The sequence below is a fragment of the Diceros bicornis genome, chromosome 2, assembly GCF_020826845.1.
Source record: "Diceros bicornis minor isolate mBicDic1 chromosome 2, mDicBic1.mat.cur, whole genome shotgun sequence".
Classification (NCBI taxonomy): Eukaryota; Metazoa; Chordata; class Mammalia; order Perissodactyla; family Rhinocerotidae; genus Diceros; species Diceros bicornis.
In genome coordinates, this window is record NC_080741.1 from 88,404,083 (window position 1) to 88,419,799 (window position 15,717).

General features: G+C 53.8%; 1 protein-coding gene across 9 annotated transcripts in view; it reads right to left on the reverse strand.

Annotated features, from left to right (window-relative positions):
* The window catches only part of SLC6A6 (solute carrier family 6 member 6), a 78,409-nt gene that overhangs the window by 29,836 nt on the left and 32,856 nt on the right, over nt 1–15,717 (reverse strand). For 6 of the 9 annotated variants that reach the window (XM_058566125.1, XM_058566089.1, XM_058566107.1 and 3 more), the window contains 3 exons: nt 8,581–8,820; nt 6,691–6,825; nt 5,331–5,565 (listed from right to left, as the gene is read on the reverse strand). In XM_058566125.1, the coding sequence (XP_058422108.1) occupies nt 5,331–5,565; nt 6,691–6,825; nt 8,581–8,809 (599 nt within the window). In that variant the 5' untranslated portion in view covers nt 8,810–8,820. Of the gene's footprint in view, nt 1–5,330; nt 5,566–6,690; nt 6,826–8,580; nt 8,821–8,917; nt 9,098–15,717 lie in introns of those variants that run through there. The other 3 variants (XM_058566071.1, XM_058566130.1, XM_058566116.1) reach the window with 3 other exon arrangements.

A 15,717-nucleotide genomic window follows, 5' to 3' on the forward strand; every position in this document is an offset into this window, starting at 1 on the left:
GGGTAAATTAATTAGACTCATTTGGTGGATGAGGAAGCAGGCTCAGAGGGGTTCAGGAATTCACCTCAAATTACCCAGATAAAAATCAACCCCGGTCCTAGTTCCTTTGTTCTGATGGCACCCTGGGGACCAGCCACTTGTGTGCCGGGTCCTACGCTGCCCTTCGCGAGGGCCCCAGCACCCCAGGCTTCCCTGTATCCCTCATATAGAGGGAGGAGACCCAGAGGTGAGCTGCATTCTTGTCCAAGAATAGTAATGATTCATTCCAGGGTGGGATCCAAAAAAGAATCGCCTGGACGTCTGTTTTGAGTCGGCCGCCCTGCTGCCGTCCAGCCGGCACTCAGAGATGTAAATACGTCCTCTGAGTGGGCCAAATCGTTTCCTTTTGACTGCCGGCCAGCCATTTATTGGCGATGGCTCTTCCCTGGAGACTGGCGGAGGCAACAATTATAAAAGAGCCCGTCTGCCCCGAGCATGGGGCCGCCCCGGCTCTCTCCACCGCCTCCCCCTTCCGACAGCTGCAGGGGAAGATTGGCTGAGCAGGGCTTGTTTGCAAATATGACTCATTTCTTTGATTCTAATAAAGCCTAATGATACGTGCCGAGCTCCCAGGGGCTCTGGGAGAAACGGAGGAAGGCATGGCTCCAGCCTGATGGAGGGCATTTGGCCAGATCTGGCCCCACCTGTCTTCCAGGGCCGAGGGTGAAGCAAGACCCTCGGGACAGAGGTGACCCCAGAACAGGGACGAATGGGATGAGGTGGACCAGGGGCAGAAGCTCTGCTTCCCCATCACAGAGTGATTCAGAGCTAAATTATAAAGCCAGTGTGAAATGACTGTCCCTGGGGCCCAGGTGGCTTTCACAGGGATCTGGAAAAGGGTGTCTCACGGGCTCCTGCTGAGAATGGAGCTTTAGCCTTGCAGACGGGGAGGGCATGGGAGGTCCAGGCCAAGAGAAGACCCCACACGTAACCTGAGAGTGGTCGCACACACAGAGTACAATGTTACCTGTGACTGTGGACTTGCCCTGGACTTACGGCTGGTGGGGACACAGACAGTGGAGGTGGCGCCCAGTGTCAGAGGTCAGGGCTGCAAACTCTGCTACGTCTAGCTGCCTATGCAACCTTGGGCAAGTCACTTAACCTCTTTGGTCCTCAGTGTCCTACTGAAAGTCACGCCCAGAGGCCCTGTCCCCAGCACATCACTCGTTTTAGCTCTTTCACGCTGCAGCCAGCTGTGAGGAGTGGGGACCACGCTCTCTCCAGGTTTGCGAGGTGAGGTGACTGCCCCAAGGCCATCAGCTGGCCTCGTGGGAGCCAGAGTCAGTCTCCCCGCCCTAGAGGACAGGAGCATAACCCACTGCTATCTGTCTCCTCTCGTAAAACCGGAGAGGGAAGGGCCTGGCAGGGATGTCCCATAAGGCCCTTCCCTGTCATGGGCCAGGAAGAAGTCTTCGCTCCCCCTGGAGCTTTGTCTCCCAGGGAGCGCTGACCCACGTCTGAAAGTAGAAGAGGTGATGGGAAACAACGCGGGGCCGGGCTCTGGCCCGAGAGGCATGGAGACCAGCCTCTGAGAGGCTCCTCACCGCTCTGCAGCCCAACCAGGCACCCGCCAGTGACACCTCCGTAACAGCCTAGCGAGCCTCTCTCAGTGGAAACCCTGGAGCAACTCCCTGCGGGGCTGCTGGCTATTTTCAGGGGAAATTATGTAAGCTAAGTTTCACCCCAAAGGAAACCCAAACCCACTGATGGCTGAGCCCTCTGAGGCCCTCTATACAGTCAGTGCTTAATACATGTCCCAGCCTCTCCCACCAGCGTGTTCCTTGAACAATGTCCTGAAAACAAACTCAATCACATCACTCCCCTTCTCTATGCCTTCTATGGTTACCCCTCCTAGAGAACAAAGCACAAACTTATCAGCCTGACATTTGAGGCCTCAATCCTTCTCCGCGGCCCCATGTGTCCTGTGCTCTAGCCAAATCAACAACTAACTTGCTGTTTCCAAATGCTCACGTGCTTTCAGAATGCTATGCCTCTGCAGGGGCTGTTCCATCTGCTGAGAATGTCTTTTCTCTCTCCTTTTCAGCCTAGTGAGCACCTACACATCCCTCAAAGCCCAGCTCGTATGGCCCCTCCATTTGCAAATGGGAAGCGAGGCCAGAGAGGGGTACTGACTTGCTGCTCCAGGCTACACAGCCAAATGGATGCAGACACGGAATGAACAAGCAGCAGCAGCAGCACTCAGTGAGCACGTACTCACTGGGCTGAAAGGCTTAATCGTCTGGCTGGGTGAGATCACAGTAAGGGAAAAGCCACGAGAGGGTTCTGAGGTGAGAAATGACATGTTGGGATTCATACCTGACTGCAGAGATGCAAGCCAAGGCAGGGAGAGCAGTGAAAGGCCAGGGCTGGGGTCTGGGAAACTGATGCTGGGGTCCTACGGGGTAGGGGGGGTACAGTGCAAGTACGGAGGGTGGTCAGACTCTGGATATACTTGAGAGGGAGAGCCAAGAGGACCTGTGGACTGCATGTGGGATTTGGGGTAGAAAGGAGTTGGGATGATTCCTAGATGTTTTCCCTATTTAAAGGGATGCAAAGATGAAATGAAAAGACAGGGGCAGGTCCCTGGCACAACGCTTACGGGAGTCCATTATTCCACATTAGTTCTCTCTCCTTTCCCCTCTTTCATGCCCAAGAGAAGGGAAGCCTCCAGAAGGCAGGAGGTGGTCCCTTCTCACCATGGTGCCTGGCTCAGTGCTGCACTGAGCTGAAGCCCCTGGCCCAGCTCGCTGGCCTCGGCCTCTCTGCTCACACACATGTGGCAGGCCTGGTCCTCTCGCCTATGCCTGCTTTCCAGGCTCCTCCTCTGGGACCACAGTCCTCCCCAGGGTTCTAGAAAGAGATTATTTGTGGGTGTTTGGATGGACTCACAAAGCTCTGCTAGAAGCTAGGGGAAGGGAGTGTGAAGGCTAGGGTGGGAGGTGAGCATCAGGCCAGCGGCCAGCACTCTCTGGACTGAGCGGGTCCATCTGGATCGTGTGGGGCTTGGGAAGGTGCCGCAGGACCAGGACATTTCTGAAGATAAACACTGTCTTAATGTCTCCCGGGCCAGGAAAGGGAGCTGGGGCACTCAGAATGGGGGTTCTGGAAGGCGGGGCCCTAGAACCCCCCAGGAGACCCCTGTCTGGGGGACAGGGAGGGGAGAAGGCACGGGGGAGGACTGAACACCCTGAGGACCTCATCGCTCACCTGAGCTCCTTCTCAAGAGCCCTCGGCCCTCAGAGAGCAGGGAGACGAGCAAAGAGGACAGCCCCTCTGCAACAGGGGGGCCACATGGGCACTTGAGAAGGGGCCGTTCTTAGTCCCCCTGAAGGTGACGTCACTCGAGTTCCAAATGCCTCTGGAGGCAGCTTTATCCACTATGAGGACATTAAATAAATAACGGCCCCCACCTATCCAGCAGGTTCTCAGGGCTGGCCATGCATGGTCTTGTTCAATGCGGGTGGCCCTCCAACCCTGGGAGAACAGCTCTGAAGTCCAGGCGAGGACGCCGAGGCCCAGAGAGGAGAAGCCACCTGCCTGAGCTAGAAGTGGCAGTGAGGGTTCGAATCTGGGCAGCCAAGCCATGCCTGAGGCAACGGGGCCCCAGCCGGCGCCCGTGTGGCTGGCTGAGTGCCAGCATCCTGGGTGGGGCGGGCCCTGGGCGGTCAGGCTGTGCCAGCAACAGCAGAGCACACACAGGGCTGTGGTCTCGGGCTCTATTCACGTGAAGAATGAAGTGCCTGCATTTCTTTGTCTGTAGACTCAGCTCCCCAGAGGGGGAGGCTGAGTGGGGATGAACACGCTTGTAATGCCCTCTGTGTCTGCGAGTGGAAAATACGTACACAAGCCCCAGGGATCCGTGAGCATACATGGAAGGCCCGCTCGTCGTGATGGAGACACGGACCACCCAAGCGAGGGCTGACTGACCCTTGCTTGCCTACGATTTCCCAGCCCCGGCAACTCCCTCTTCTGTGGGCCTGTTCCTGGGCCAGGTTCTTGGAGGTGCGGGACACCCTGGAAACAGCAAAGCCACACACAAAAGAGTGGGGTATCATCTCACGATGACGAGGGACCACCCCCTTCCTTAACACTGTCCCTGCCCTGGCTCTCAGCCTCCATGCAAGGCCTTCCTCGGTTATTTCCAGATTGAAGGGGCCACACCCAAGTGCTGAGCCCCACATCTAACAGCTCATGAAGAGAAGGGAAAGTGATGCATTAATATATTTTTGATCAGCCACCAAGCCAAGATTTGTTAGACTGGCGTGTTAGAAGGACTTCCCCGTATGTCAGCTAAGAGTTCCCCGGACTTCAGGCCTCCACATTCTGCCTTTCTGATGTTTGTCTTCTGTATATACTCCTGTACTTATTGACTATATTGTGGTAAAGGGTAAAAATGCCCATAATTCTCCACTCTTCCCATAAAGACACAGAGCCTATTTCCCCACCTCTTGAATCTAGGTTTGTCTTGTGGCTTTCTTTGGCCAGTCGGACATTAACAAAAATGATGCAAGCAGAGGCCTGAAAAGTGCTCCTGCACTCGGGTGTTTCCATTTCTTGTTTTTGGAATGCTGAGCCACCTCTGAGCAAGCCCAGGCCAGGCTGCAGGGTGATGAGACCACATGGACCAGCTGCCCCTGGCACCCTAGCCAATAGCCAGCCAATCCCCAGAAGAGCTACCCCAGGAGGGAGCCCAGCAAAGACCAGAAGAACCGCACAGCCAAGTGCAGCCCAAACTGCCAATCAGCAGAACCATGAGCCAAATCAACGGGTGTTGTTTAAAGTCTGGGGTAGTTGTTACACAGCAACAGCTAACTGATACATATTTTTCACTCTACTCACCCTTTTGCTTGAGTAACTACTTCAGCTTCATATATGCATTCTTTTCTGTGCAATAACAGGTTTGATTTTTTCTAAATTTTTTTTAGAATATTATTTTTTTTTCTAAAAATACATCATTTTCAGATAACATAAGTACATACACCTGCTTTTGGGAAACAGTCCCTACAGAGATTCCATGGGTATAGGGATGATTCATTCCCCTCATTTGACAGTGAAAGAAACTGAGGCTCAGAAACGGGCAGTGACTTGCTGAAGGTCAAACAGCCAATAAAATGGCAGAACTGGGATTTGATTGAGACCAAAGGCATGGATTCATCTCCAAATCTGTACCCTCCTTCCACCCACCCCAAGACAGTGACTCCCACTTTGCCAGGGAGAAGATGAGGGAGTAGGCTGTCCTCTACGCCCCCACCCATACCCTCCCCTCCTTCCTTTGGTGAGGCTGGCCTTACTCCCAGAACTCAGTGACAGGGGAGGTGAAGTTGCTGGTGTTGAGAGTGTCCCACAGGCTCTTGTTCTTGCGCAAAGTGTCTTCCATGCACTGGGGCGTGTTCCAGCTGTGGTTGCAGTGCGCCCAGGGCAGCTCCGACTGGAAGGACTGGAACAGGTAATATATGGCCCAGGCCAGGATGACGATGTAGTATATATTCAGAAGGGACACGATCACAATGGAGGCATAGCCGATGCCTGCAGGTATGAGCAAGCAAGATGAGCATCAGGAGGGAGGCCAGCCCCACCATGGCCACATACTCAACTGTAAGGCCCTGGCATCCCTAGGCCTGGGGCCAGAAGGGACCCTTCAATAATGACCAGCAAATAGTTGTAGAATGAATGGATGATTGGATGGATGGAGAGGTGAAAGAATGGATGGTTAGATAAATGGGATAGTTGGATGAATCAAAGGATGTACAGAAGGGGGACAGATCAATGAATGGATGGTTAGATGCATGAATGGTTGGTGGATGGATGAATAGATGGATGGTTGGTTGGATGGATGATTAGATGGACTGATAGATAGCTGAAGGGATGGATGTTGGATTGATGGACGGATATTTGATTTGTTAGATGGATGTATGGATGGTGGTTGGCTGGAAGGTTAGGTAGATTAATGGATGGATGAATGAGTGCATGGGTAGATGGATGGATGGATAGTCTAACTACTGACTAGTTTAATGGAAGAAAGGATTAATGAATCGATAGATTTATATGGATGACTGAATGAACAGACACACATGTCCTCCCATCCCTGCCAATTATAATCATAACAGTATTATCTTATGAGTGCATACTAGGCACTAGGCATAGGACTAAATCTGATAATAATAATAAAGCTACCATTAATTTGGGGCTTACTATGTGTACAAAGCAACTTTACACAGCTATGTCATTTTCTCTTCATAGCAACCCTATGGTGTAAGCATATTATTTCCATTTTATGGATGAGGAAATTGAGGCACAAAGAGATTAAGTAACTTTCTCAAAGTCATAAGAGTTAGCAAGAAGAGGAAGTGAGACTTGAACCCAGACAAAAGGCCTCCTGAATCTGAGCGCTTATCTCCTGCACTATACTGCTGAGCAGCTGTGAGCTCATCTGTCCTTCCACAACCCAGAGAGGTGGGAACAGCTAGTACTTGTTGAGCAGTACTGTGAGCAGCAGCATCACATGTACAATGTACTGGCTGCTACCCTGGGTCAGCCACAGTGCCAAGTGACTAGTGTGTGGCTCCAATGTACCTGGCAAACAGTAGGTACTCTATAACAACTGGTGAATCGATGAACACCAGGCCCGGGTGACCTTTGTCCCATACTCACCAGAGAACAAGGGGCAGATCTTTCCCCAGCAGGTGATGCCCCCTTCAGAGGTGTACTGGCCTATGATTACCTCCAGGAAAAACACAGGCAGGCCGCCCCCAAACAGGAAAATAAAGTATGGTATGAGAAATGCACCTGTGGAGAGCAGAGTGGGGTGAGGGTCAGGCTGCGGCCGGCAAGGGGCGAGGCTAAGGGTGCTCACTCCCAACCCTCCCAGCCAGTGGAATCCCAGAAAGGGAGTGAGGGATGCAGGGGGTAAAGGCTGAAAATTCTCTGGTCCCTGCCCACCTGTCCAGCTGGCATCACCTTCCAGTGTGCCCTCTCACCTTCTTCAAATCTACCAGGTGCTTTAAGCCTCCAAGCCTTTGCTTAAGCTGTGCCAACTGCCTGCCTGCCTTCCTTCCCCACATCCGTCCATCTGAATAAGGACTGCTCAGCCCTTAAGGCCCATCTCCAGGATGACCTCCTCATTGATGCCTTTATTTGCCCTTCCCCAGGCCCGCCCAGGGCAGGAAGTGGAGAAGAACTAGCTGGGAAGGGTGCAGTGATGAGAAGCAAGAGGTGGGCATCTCCACCCGGGGGTGGGAGCCAGGGGAGGAGCGAGGGACGAAGAGTCAGGGCACGGGTCCTACCTGGTGTCCACTAATGGCTTCAGCGGGTCCATAAACCCTTTGAAACTGTGGGCAACTTGGGTCTATGTGTGTGTGCTTTGTTCTGGGGAGCGTCTAGGGCACTCATCAGAGTCCCAAAGGCGCCTGAGACCTACAAAAGGTTAAGAAACCAGGCTCTAAGGCAGAAAGTCCTCAAAAGTGGTTCTCCTAATGCGGGCAGCATGCAGCAGGCCCGTCTCTGCCGACAGATAAGCCCTTGACGATGGGCAGTCACTAGAGGGAGCAACTCCTCCCTGCCCAGTTCTCACCAACCCTTCTTACTGCACCAGCAAGAACGTCTCCATGGCGTGCTGCCCGACATTCACATCTCCTACAGGAGAGGATTCTAGCTCAGAGCTTCAGCAGGTAAAACAAACAAACAGCAGAAAGCCCAAAGCAGCCAACTAACCAAGCAACCAGACAGACAGAGATCTTACACTGAAAACTCCCTCCAAGGGGTGAAGGAGATCAAAAGGGACAAACTCCGGTTATAAGACAAATTAGTTCTGGGGATGTGCTGTACAGCATGATGACTATAAATAACAGTACCGGATCACATGTTTGAAAGCTAGGAGAGCAGATCTTCAAAGTTCTCATCAGAAGAGAAAAAAAGTGTGACTCTGTGAGGTGACAGATGTTACCTAGACTTACTGTGGTGATCATTTAGCAATATGTACAAATATCACATGACTATGTTGTACACCTGAAACTAATACAATGTTATATGTCAATTATACCTCAACAAAACTGGAAAAAAATAAAAATAAAAAATATCTTCACTGTACTTTTTTTTCCTGGATACCTTTCCCTTATGGCAAATGATACTGGTTCTCCATTTATGGGGGCACAAGCTTGCTTTTGAACTACATTTGGTGTAAGTTAGAAAAGCAAAAACAAATGGAAGGGAAGATATAAAGTAAGAAATTGTCAGAGGTGTGGAGCATGGGCAACTTACAAAGGAGTGTGTGAATGGCTGAGGTTTGGGAGACACAGGCCTGGCCTCGTCACCCCTATTCAGAGATGGCAAACTGGAGGATCAGAGAGGGTAAGGGGTCTGCTCAAAGTAACACAGTAAAGCCCTGACAGAACACCACTTGATGCCCAGGCATGCTCACCCCATCTCGGCGGGGGGGTGGGGGTGGGGGTGGCAGGTTGACCCAGGGGAGGTCTAGGTAGGGGCCACCCCCACTCTGGCCCCACCTCCTCCTCCAATGCCACTCTCTGGCCAGCGTAGGCTCACCTCCACCATTTTTGTAGCACAGGTACGGGAAACGCCAGACGTTGCCCAAGCCGACGAAGCCGCCAGCCACAGACAGCACAAAGTCGATCTTGCTGGACCACTTCTCCCTCTGCGGGGGCTTCCCTTCGGCCTCATCCTCAGGCCGTGTGCCCGGGCTCTTCCCTGGGGACGGCTTCAGGATGTCCTTGTGAAAGTCTTTCAGACACTGCAGCTTCTCCTTGCTGGCCATCTCCTCACTTTCTATGGGGGACAAATCAGAACCCAACATGAAATCGGTAAGGGGGCCTACGTGTCTTTGGCACAACCTCTTCCTTATCACCCACGGACCGGCTCTGACCTGCCCAGGCTGTGGCCGGGGGCCCGCCATCCCCTTGTCTGTCCACTGCTCTGACAACATGCTGAGTGATTATGACTCCCTCTAGGCGATCAGGGACCTCAGGATTCAGGAACTGACAGGTTCCGTTCCCCAGGCACCTTCTGACAGAAGCACCGGGGGCCCATGTGTGTTGTCCCTGAATATCACACCTCATCCTGCACCTGCAGGCAGATAAGCACAAAGCCACCCTGGCCCTGGTATCATCTCTTACAAAATACGACACTCCTCAGGCAGTTTTAAGGCACCTTCCAAAGAACAGCCTGCCTGCAGTTTCTAGAAATTAACAGATGCTATTTCCAAATTTTGGATTTGCGTAGAAAATGACGGCTCCCATTTCACTCATACTTCAGCACAGTGCCTGGCCCACAGGAGGAGCTGATTCCTAACTGTTTAAAGAACAGATCAATGTAAACAAATGAGCAATAGGGTTTCAGGCTGGAATGGAAACAATATTTGAAAACGGGGTTTCCACCAAAGTATGGAAAATCGATGTTTATGAAATACATTTGCAATTTATCAAAGTCACACCACTGCAGCCCAGAAAATAAGGGATTCTCACTGGTGAGCATCATGCAAGAGTGCGGTTAATCTCCATTTGTCCACCCCTCTCCATCCACCCTCTGCCTTGCTTTGACCCCGCATCCTCCAGGCCCCCTTCCCCTCTGACTCCCTGTTGGGTTCAGCAGTGGGAGGCCCCAGAGGAGGTCAAATTTCTAAGTCCCTGGAGCTGTGCATGGTCACCCCCAGCCCACCCCTGCTTGGACCCCACTGCAGAGGAAGTCTACAGCAGCCACGGCAGAGCCTTCTCCTTCTGCACTTCCTCAAGTCCCCGAGTTCTCACGCTCCCTGCTAGCTCGGCCTTGAGGGCAGGAGCATCATGAGTCTAGCCCAGAGGGAGGGTGCTTCGAGGCTTTATCCCCACATGGTGGAGGGCCACAGAAGACAGACGAGCTGGCGGAACCAAAGCTAGTGGGCCTCCCCACCCCTCCTGAGCCTCAGTTTCCCTATCTGCAGAAGACAAAGGATGATGGCAAAGGTGACCGACTCATAGCCAAGCAGCCTGGGACATAACTTGTTTCTCTTCATGATCCAAATTGGTGGGCAACACTGAAATATCAGATTTCAGAGAAAAGTTGAGATTTCTAGGTTCTCTTGAAAAATTGGATGGTCAGGCCATGTTGGGTTCACCCACCTTACAGCGACCATCAGCTGGACCAGATGCGGCCTTGTCACCTGGGCACACCTGGGCCAGCTCACCATCCAGCTCACAGGACATTCCCAGTGGACAAGGACCTGTCTTGTCCACCGCTGTGTGCCTGGAGCCTGGTGCACAGTAGGTTGTCAGACAAGAACCGTTGGGTAGATGGTTCCCAGGTGGAATCTGCTGGCAGCTGGTGCTAAATACAAACCAACCGTGTGATGCGGGCAACTCACTTGGCCTCAGAGCCTTGCCTGGTACAGGAGGGGGTCCAGGCAGGGTGAGGCGGGGGCTGCCTGTGGACCCGGGATGTGGAGACGGGATGCGTTGGCCTGCCCCAGCAGCTGGGTCCACGGCGGCAATGCTCTGAGGAGCAGAGGCACAAAAGCACAACAGACCCCGGGTTCCCCCACGTCTCCTTCCTCTCCCTGGCTCGGGTGGGGGACCCCGATTGTTTCGCTATCTGTCGGTGAGCAGACCAAGAAAAGGCTTCCTGGAGCCGCCGGGCAGGCGACTCACTGAGCCCTTCCTCTGTCTCCTGGAGCGCAGACTGGCGGCGGCATCCGCATGGCCTTTCTTTGCCCTGCTCCCTCGGGACGATGCGGGGGTTCGGCCAGGCGTATGGTTACTGTAAAAATAGCCCGAGCAGCCAGCATTGTCTCAGTTAATGCGTGCAGCCCCCGATGGTTATCTGAGTGGACCATTGTGGGCCGGCTGGATGGGAGCATAATTGGAGGATGTGGGACTCAACTCCCTCCTAGTGGAGATGTTTTTCAGGGAACGACCCCTGAGCCTCCTCAGCGAGAAGGGTTAGCTCCACCCTTGCGGGCTCTCCTTGGATCTCTGGGCTGGAAGGCACTTCACAAGGTCAGCCAGGCGGAGTGGGGAGGTGGCCAGCTTCCACTCACTTAGGCAGCTGGGACTGGTGAAAGCTCTTCCCCAGTAGAAGCTGGGGTCTGCTTCCCTGTGGCTGCCCCCAGACCCACGTGCCACACTGGCGCTATACAAACATTGCGGGGGAGCAAGTTCCCTGAGACCCTTTGCTCCCGGCTCTGGTTTCCTACAAGGTGAGGCCTCCAGCCCCTCTCTCCACTCAGGACCCCATATTCCTGACGCTGAGCCAGGATGGGGGGTGCTGAACGGGGCAGAGCCGGGGCCTGCCATGTGCCTGGCACTGTGGGGATCTCCCCCCTCCTCATTCCCAAGGTGTATCTGGAGATGAGTTCCTCCCTCACCGGCTCCTGTCCCACCTGCAGCTGCTGCAGTACAGGCCCACCCGCCCTCTGAGAACACAGAGCCAGCGGCCTGCCTCTGGCTCCCTCAAGCCAGGCCATCATCCATGGCCTCACCCAAGACTCACTCATGCCTGGATGAGGTCAGACCCAGGTGCGAGTGCCTCAGCTCCCTCTCAGGGGCTCTTTCCAAGCCCCTCTGGGGCGTCTGACCAGCCCCGTACCTGTAAAAGTCCACTGCAGCAAGACCCGCTGATTCTGCCTCCTCCACATTCCTGGCATCCACCCGCATCTCTACCGCCATGGCAACCACCGAGCTCCAGGCCCGCCAGCCCTCTCATGGGCATCAGCAGCAGCCTCCTCACAGGTCTCCCTGCTGCTACTCAGCCCAGCCCTCGTCTCCAATCAGCTCTCAACACAGCAGCTGAAGGCAGCTTAGCAAGAATTCTCAGACCATAATACCCTCCATCACTCCTAGAAGAAAACACAAGCTCCTCGCTACCGTCTACCGGTCCCAGCGCGGGCCCCTTTTCCTTGGGACACAGAACTGCTTTAGTTTGTCCCATTCTTCAGGCTCGGGCTCCCTGCACAGCTGCTCCAGGCCCTCTGGTGGCAGCCTGGCTCCTGTAGGAATCTGGGTGTGAGCCCTGACCTAGAAGCTGAGAGACAGCCAGCCACGTGCTGGCTGGGTGAGCTCAGGCAAGTCACTCAACTTCTCTGGTCCTCAATGTCCTTACCTGTGAAATGGGGATAATCGTGCCCACCTCAGAGGGATGTTGTGAGGACTGAATGGGGGGTTGCCTGGAAAGTGCTTAGAACAGAATTTGGCATGTGACAAGTACTCCTTAAACAGCAGCTGCTAGTAATACTGATGTTATGACTGCTATCATCATTATCGGGTCCTCCCTGACCTCGGGGAACGGAAGGCCTTAATCCTACTCAGGGTGAGATCTGCAAGGCCCAGAGAGGCCAAGTGACGCTCCCAAGGTCATGAAGCTGGTAGTGACAGTGGCCGTGATGTGCCTGCACCCTCGGCTCTGCTTCTGCTGTCCCTCTGCCATCCCAGCCTGTCTCGGATGACCCCTTCCCTGGAGTACCTCGTCCATCTCTGCAGACTCGCGGTGAGGCCCACTAATGCTCGCCCACGGCCCCCAGCAGCAGCCCCTGGTGCAGTACACACTTAGAAAGGAGTCCCTCCGCAGGCGTTCCAGCAGCCCGTGGCCTTGCTGGCGGCCGCCGGGGAGCTGTTTTCCTTGGCGCCGGGCCCGGGGCTATTTTGTAGCAACCATGATACATAATTCCCCATTTTAAGAGCTTCCTCTTCGGTTCTTACAGCTACAAGTGGTTAGAATCTGCTCCAATACGGCCTCCAGGAAGAAGGCTCCCTCTTTGCCCAGCTGAAACTCTCCTTATCTGTTCCAGGAGCTGAGGCCAGAACCAGCTGTGCCTGAAGACTGACTTGCAGATCACCTGGTCAGCTTCGGCACGCACACAGACAGTCAACCTGGCGCCAGAGACGCCAAGGGTTTATAAAATACTCCTTTGCTTCCCTCAACCGAAAACAGCCAGAGCTGTGAGCACTTATTCTGTGCTAAGCTGCCTATAAACAGGTTTCTCTTCACTCCTCAAACATCCTTACTGTGGAGGGACTTTCAGGACTGGTCACAGAGGAGGGGGGCTGCGGCTCCAGCAGGAAGGTGGACGGCCTCTACCCACGGGATGGAGGCGGCTCTGCTTTCCTCAGCCTGATGCCTAAGGCACTGGAGCAAAACTGAGAAAGGAGGGGCCTCTGCACTGCTTGCAGATGGGGACGCTGAGGCCAGAGGGGAAAGGACTGCGCAGGTACAGAGCGAGCGGCAGCGTGGGGTTGGGGACCTGGCGTCGTGCCTGCCACCCAGTGCCCTCCCACCCTCTGGCCCAGTGGTCTACCCACCAGCCACGGGCCCTGAACTGAGCTGCAGATGCTGCTGCAGCTGCCTCCCCCAGCGTCTGCCACCTCAGGCCAAGGCTTTGGGGAAACCTTCCCTTGCCTCTTCTTCCAGGACAAGTGGCCCAGAAGCTGGGGTTCCCTGCCTCGCCCTCCCCTGCAGAACCTGAAGCTTTTCAAGAGAACAGTCCGCTTTCCACACGGCTCTCTCTGGTAGTGAACGGTGACTTAAATCTCTCGTTGTCGCTGACGTAATCACTCAGGAGCAACCACTACTTGTTAAAATAAGAGGGCAGGGACTTTTCCGCTTTGGAGTACACCCCCACCCCAAAAGGGCCTGGCACACAATGGCTTCTAAGACCCATCTCTGGGCTTGAGGGACAGTTGCTCTTTCTCAGCAAACCTCTGAGGGTTAGGCAAGTGGCTCCCAGAACCCCAAACTGGGACAAGAGGAGACCTGGCTTACAGACCCATTTTACAGGTGGGGAAGCCCAAGACCTCAACAGACCCTCACCTGTTAGGCCTGCTACGGAATCAGGCACACGGCTGGACCCCTGTCAGCCCTTTCCAGAGCAGGAGGTCTATCTTCCTCTCCTTTCCTCATCTCTCTGTCCACTCCAGAGCCAGTGTCCTGGGCTCACTGAGGCCACTACTAAGCTGTGTGACCCGGAGCAAGTAACAACCTCTCTGTGCCTCGGTTTCCTCATTGGTTAAAAAAAATGGGGGTAAAAATAATGCTCACTTCATTGGGATTAAATGGGATGATGCCTGTAAAATGTTCAGCCAAGGGCCTGGTACATACTAAGTGATCAATAATATTAGCTATTCTTGAAGAAAAGAGCTGACCACATCTGGGATTTTATTATACTACGTGGCAGGCATTGTATCCTGAGTGTTTTAAAAAAAGAAAAAGCAAGCTGCATTTATTGCGCACTGACTGTATGCACATTTATTTATCACCATGCTAAGTGTGTTGCAAGCATTTTCTTAGTTAACCCCCTCCATGGGAGCGATTACCATCCTGGTTTTGCTGACGAGGCTCAGAGAGGCAAGGTCACTTGCCCAGGGTCATATAGCGAGTAACGGGCGGCTCCCTAAATCCCATGCGCTCAACTCCTCAGCTGTTTTGGATCACCTGCTTTAGCAACGTCACAAAGTGGACTCAGGTCTGGTGCCTTTAAGCCAGCTTCAAGCCACGGGACTGGGCTGACGAATTAGGGGAGGAGACGAGGGCAAACAGGGAAGTGAGGGGCCACACGACAGAGACGGGGCAGGGCCTGGGGACCAGGGAGCAGTCAGTGTGCCACAGGGCTGGGCTGGGCATCGACACAGGCAGGATGGATGGCGGTGTGGACTGGGGCCTTCCCCTACCACACAGGGACATTCTCCTAGACTTCTCTGATAGATCTGGAGGGTCTCCCTCCAGCACTGTCCCCACACGTTCCAGGCGAGGGACAGATTCAGTGAGTAGGAGGGCTGGGACCCACCAGTGACGTCTGCCATGGGCACGCTCCTCACACACCATCCTGGCCCTAGGAAGTGTTTCACAATTAAGCACCAAAAAACAAAAGTGAGTTGTATTAAGAGCACTGTATCACCCTCCACCTAGGGTAGCTGTGTTTGAAAAGAAGTAGAAATTAATCAAAGAAAGGTTATGTTTTGTGGGTTTTTTTTTCATAAAAAGGTACACCTTTAAAAGATGTAATCATTTGATTGAATCATGTGGTCTGTATCCTGTCTTGGTTATCCATTCCTAACTCGGGCTAACTCAAGTATGACAAGTTCAAAGGCCTCCAGGGGCCTGGTGGGCAAAGGACAGAGTACAGTGGGGGAGGCCACAGGGAGGAGTAGGGACTGTGGCAAATGGGAGCCTGAGTTCCAGCCCCGGGCAGCTCTCTGCAGCTCCAGCTACTGATGGGCCCACTGGGGCTGGATCCTCCAATTTCTCAAAAGATGCTGAAATTCTGAGATGTATGCACATACACATTTTCCAACATCTAACACACTACGTGAGCCACTGCCCTCTCTGGTCATAGCACTGCCTCACATCACAGCCACAGCAAAGGGCAGGACAGGCTTGCCTGGGGATGCTGACCAGCCTGGCCTCCCAGGCCCGATGGCTCGCCCCAGTGAGGTCATCCAGGAAGCCCGGCATTGTTTTGCCCGGAACAAAGTCGAAACAATGAGCAACAATATTCTGGTCCTAGTGAAAGTGAATTCCGTTTGGGGACTTGTTTTCAGTATGACATCTCTGGGAACAGGGCTTATCTACCTGGGATTCAGTGTCTGTGGCAAAGTCCTCCCCTCCCCTGCTCTAACTGCAACCCCCCACCTCACGAAAGCTTGGGTCTACCCTGAGAGACCCCCCACCTCTGCTGACAGCACCTTGCGTGCCTCACACTCG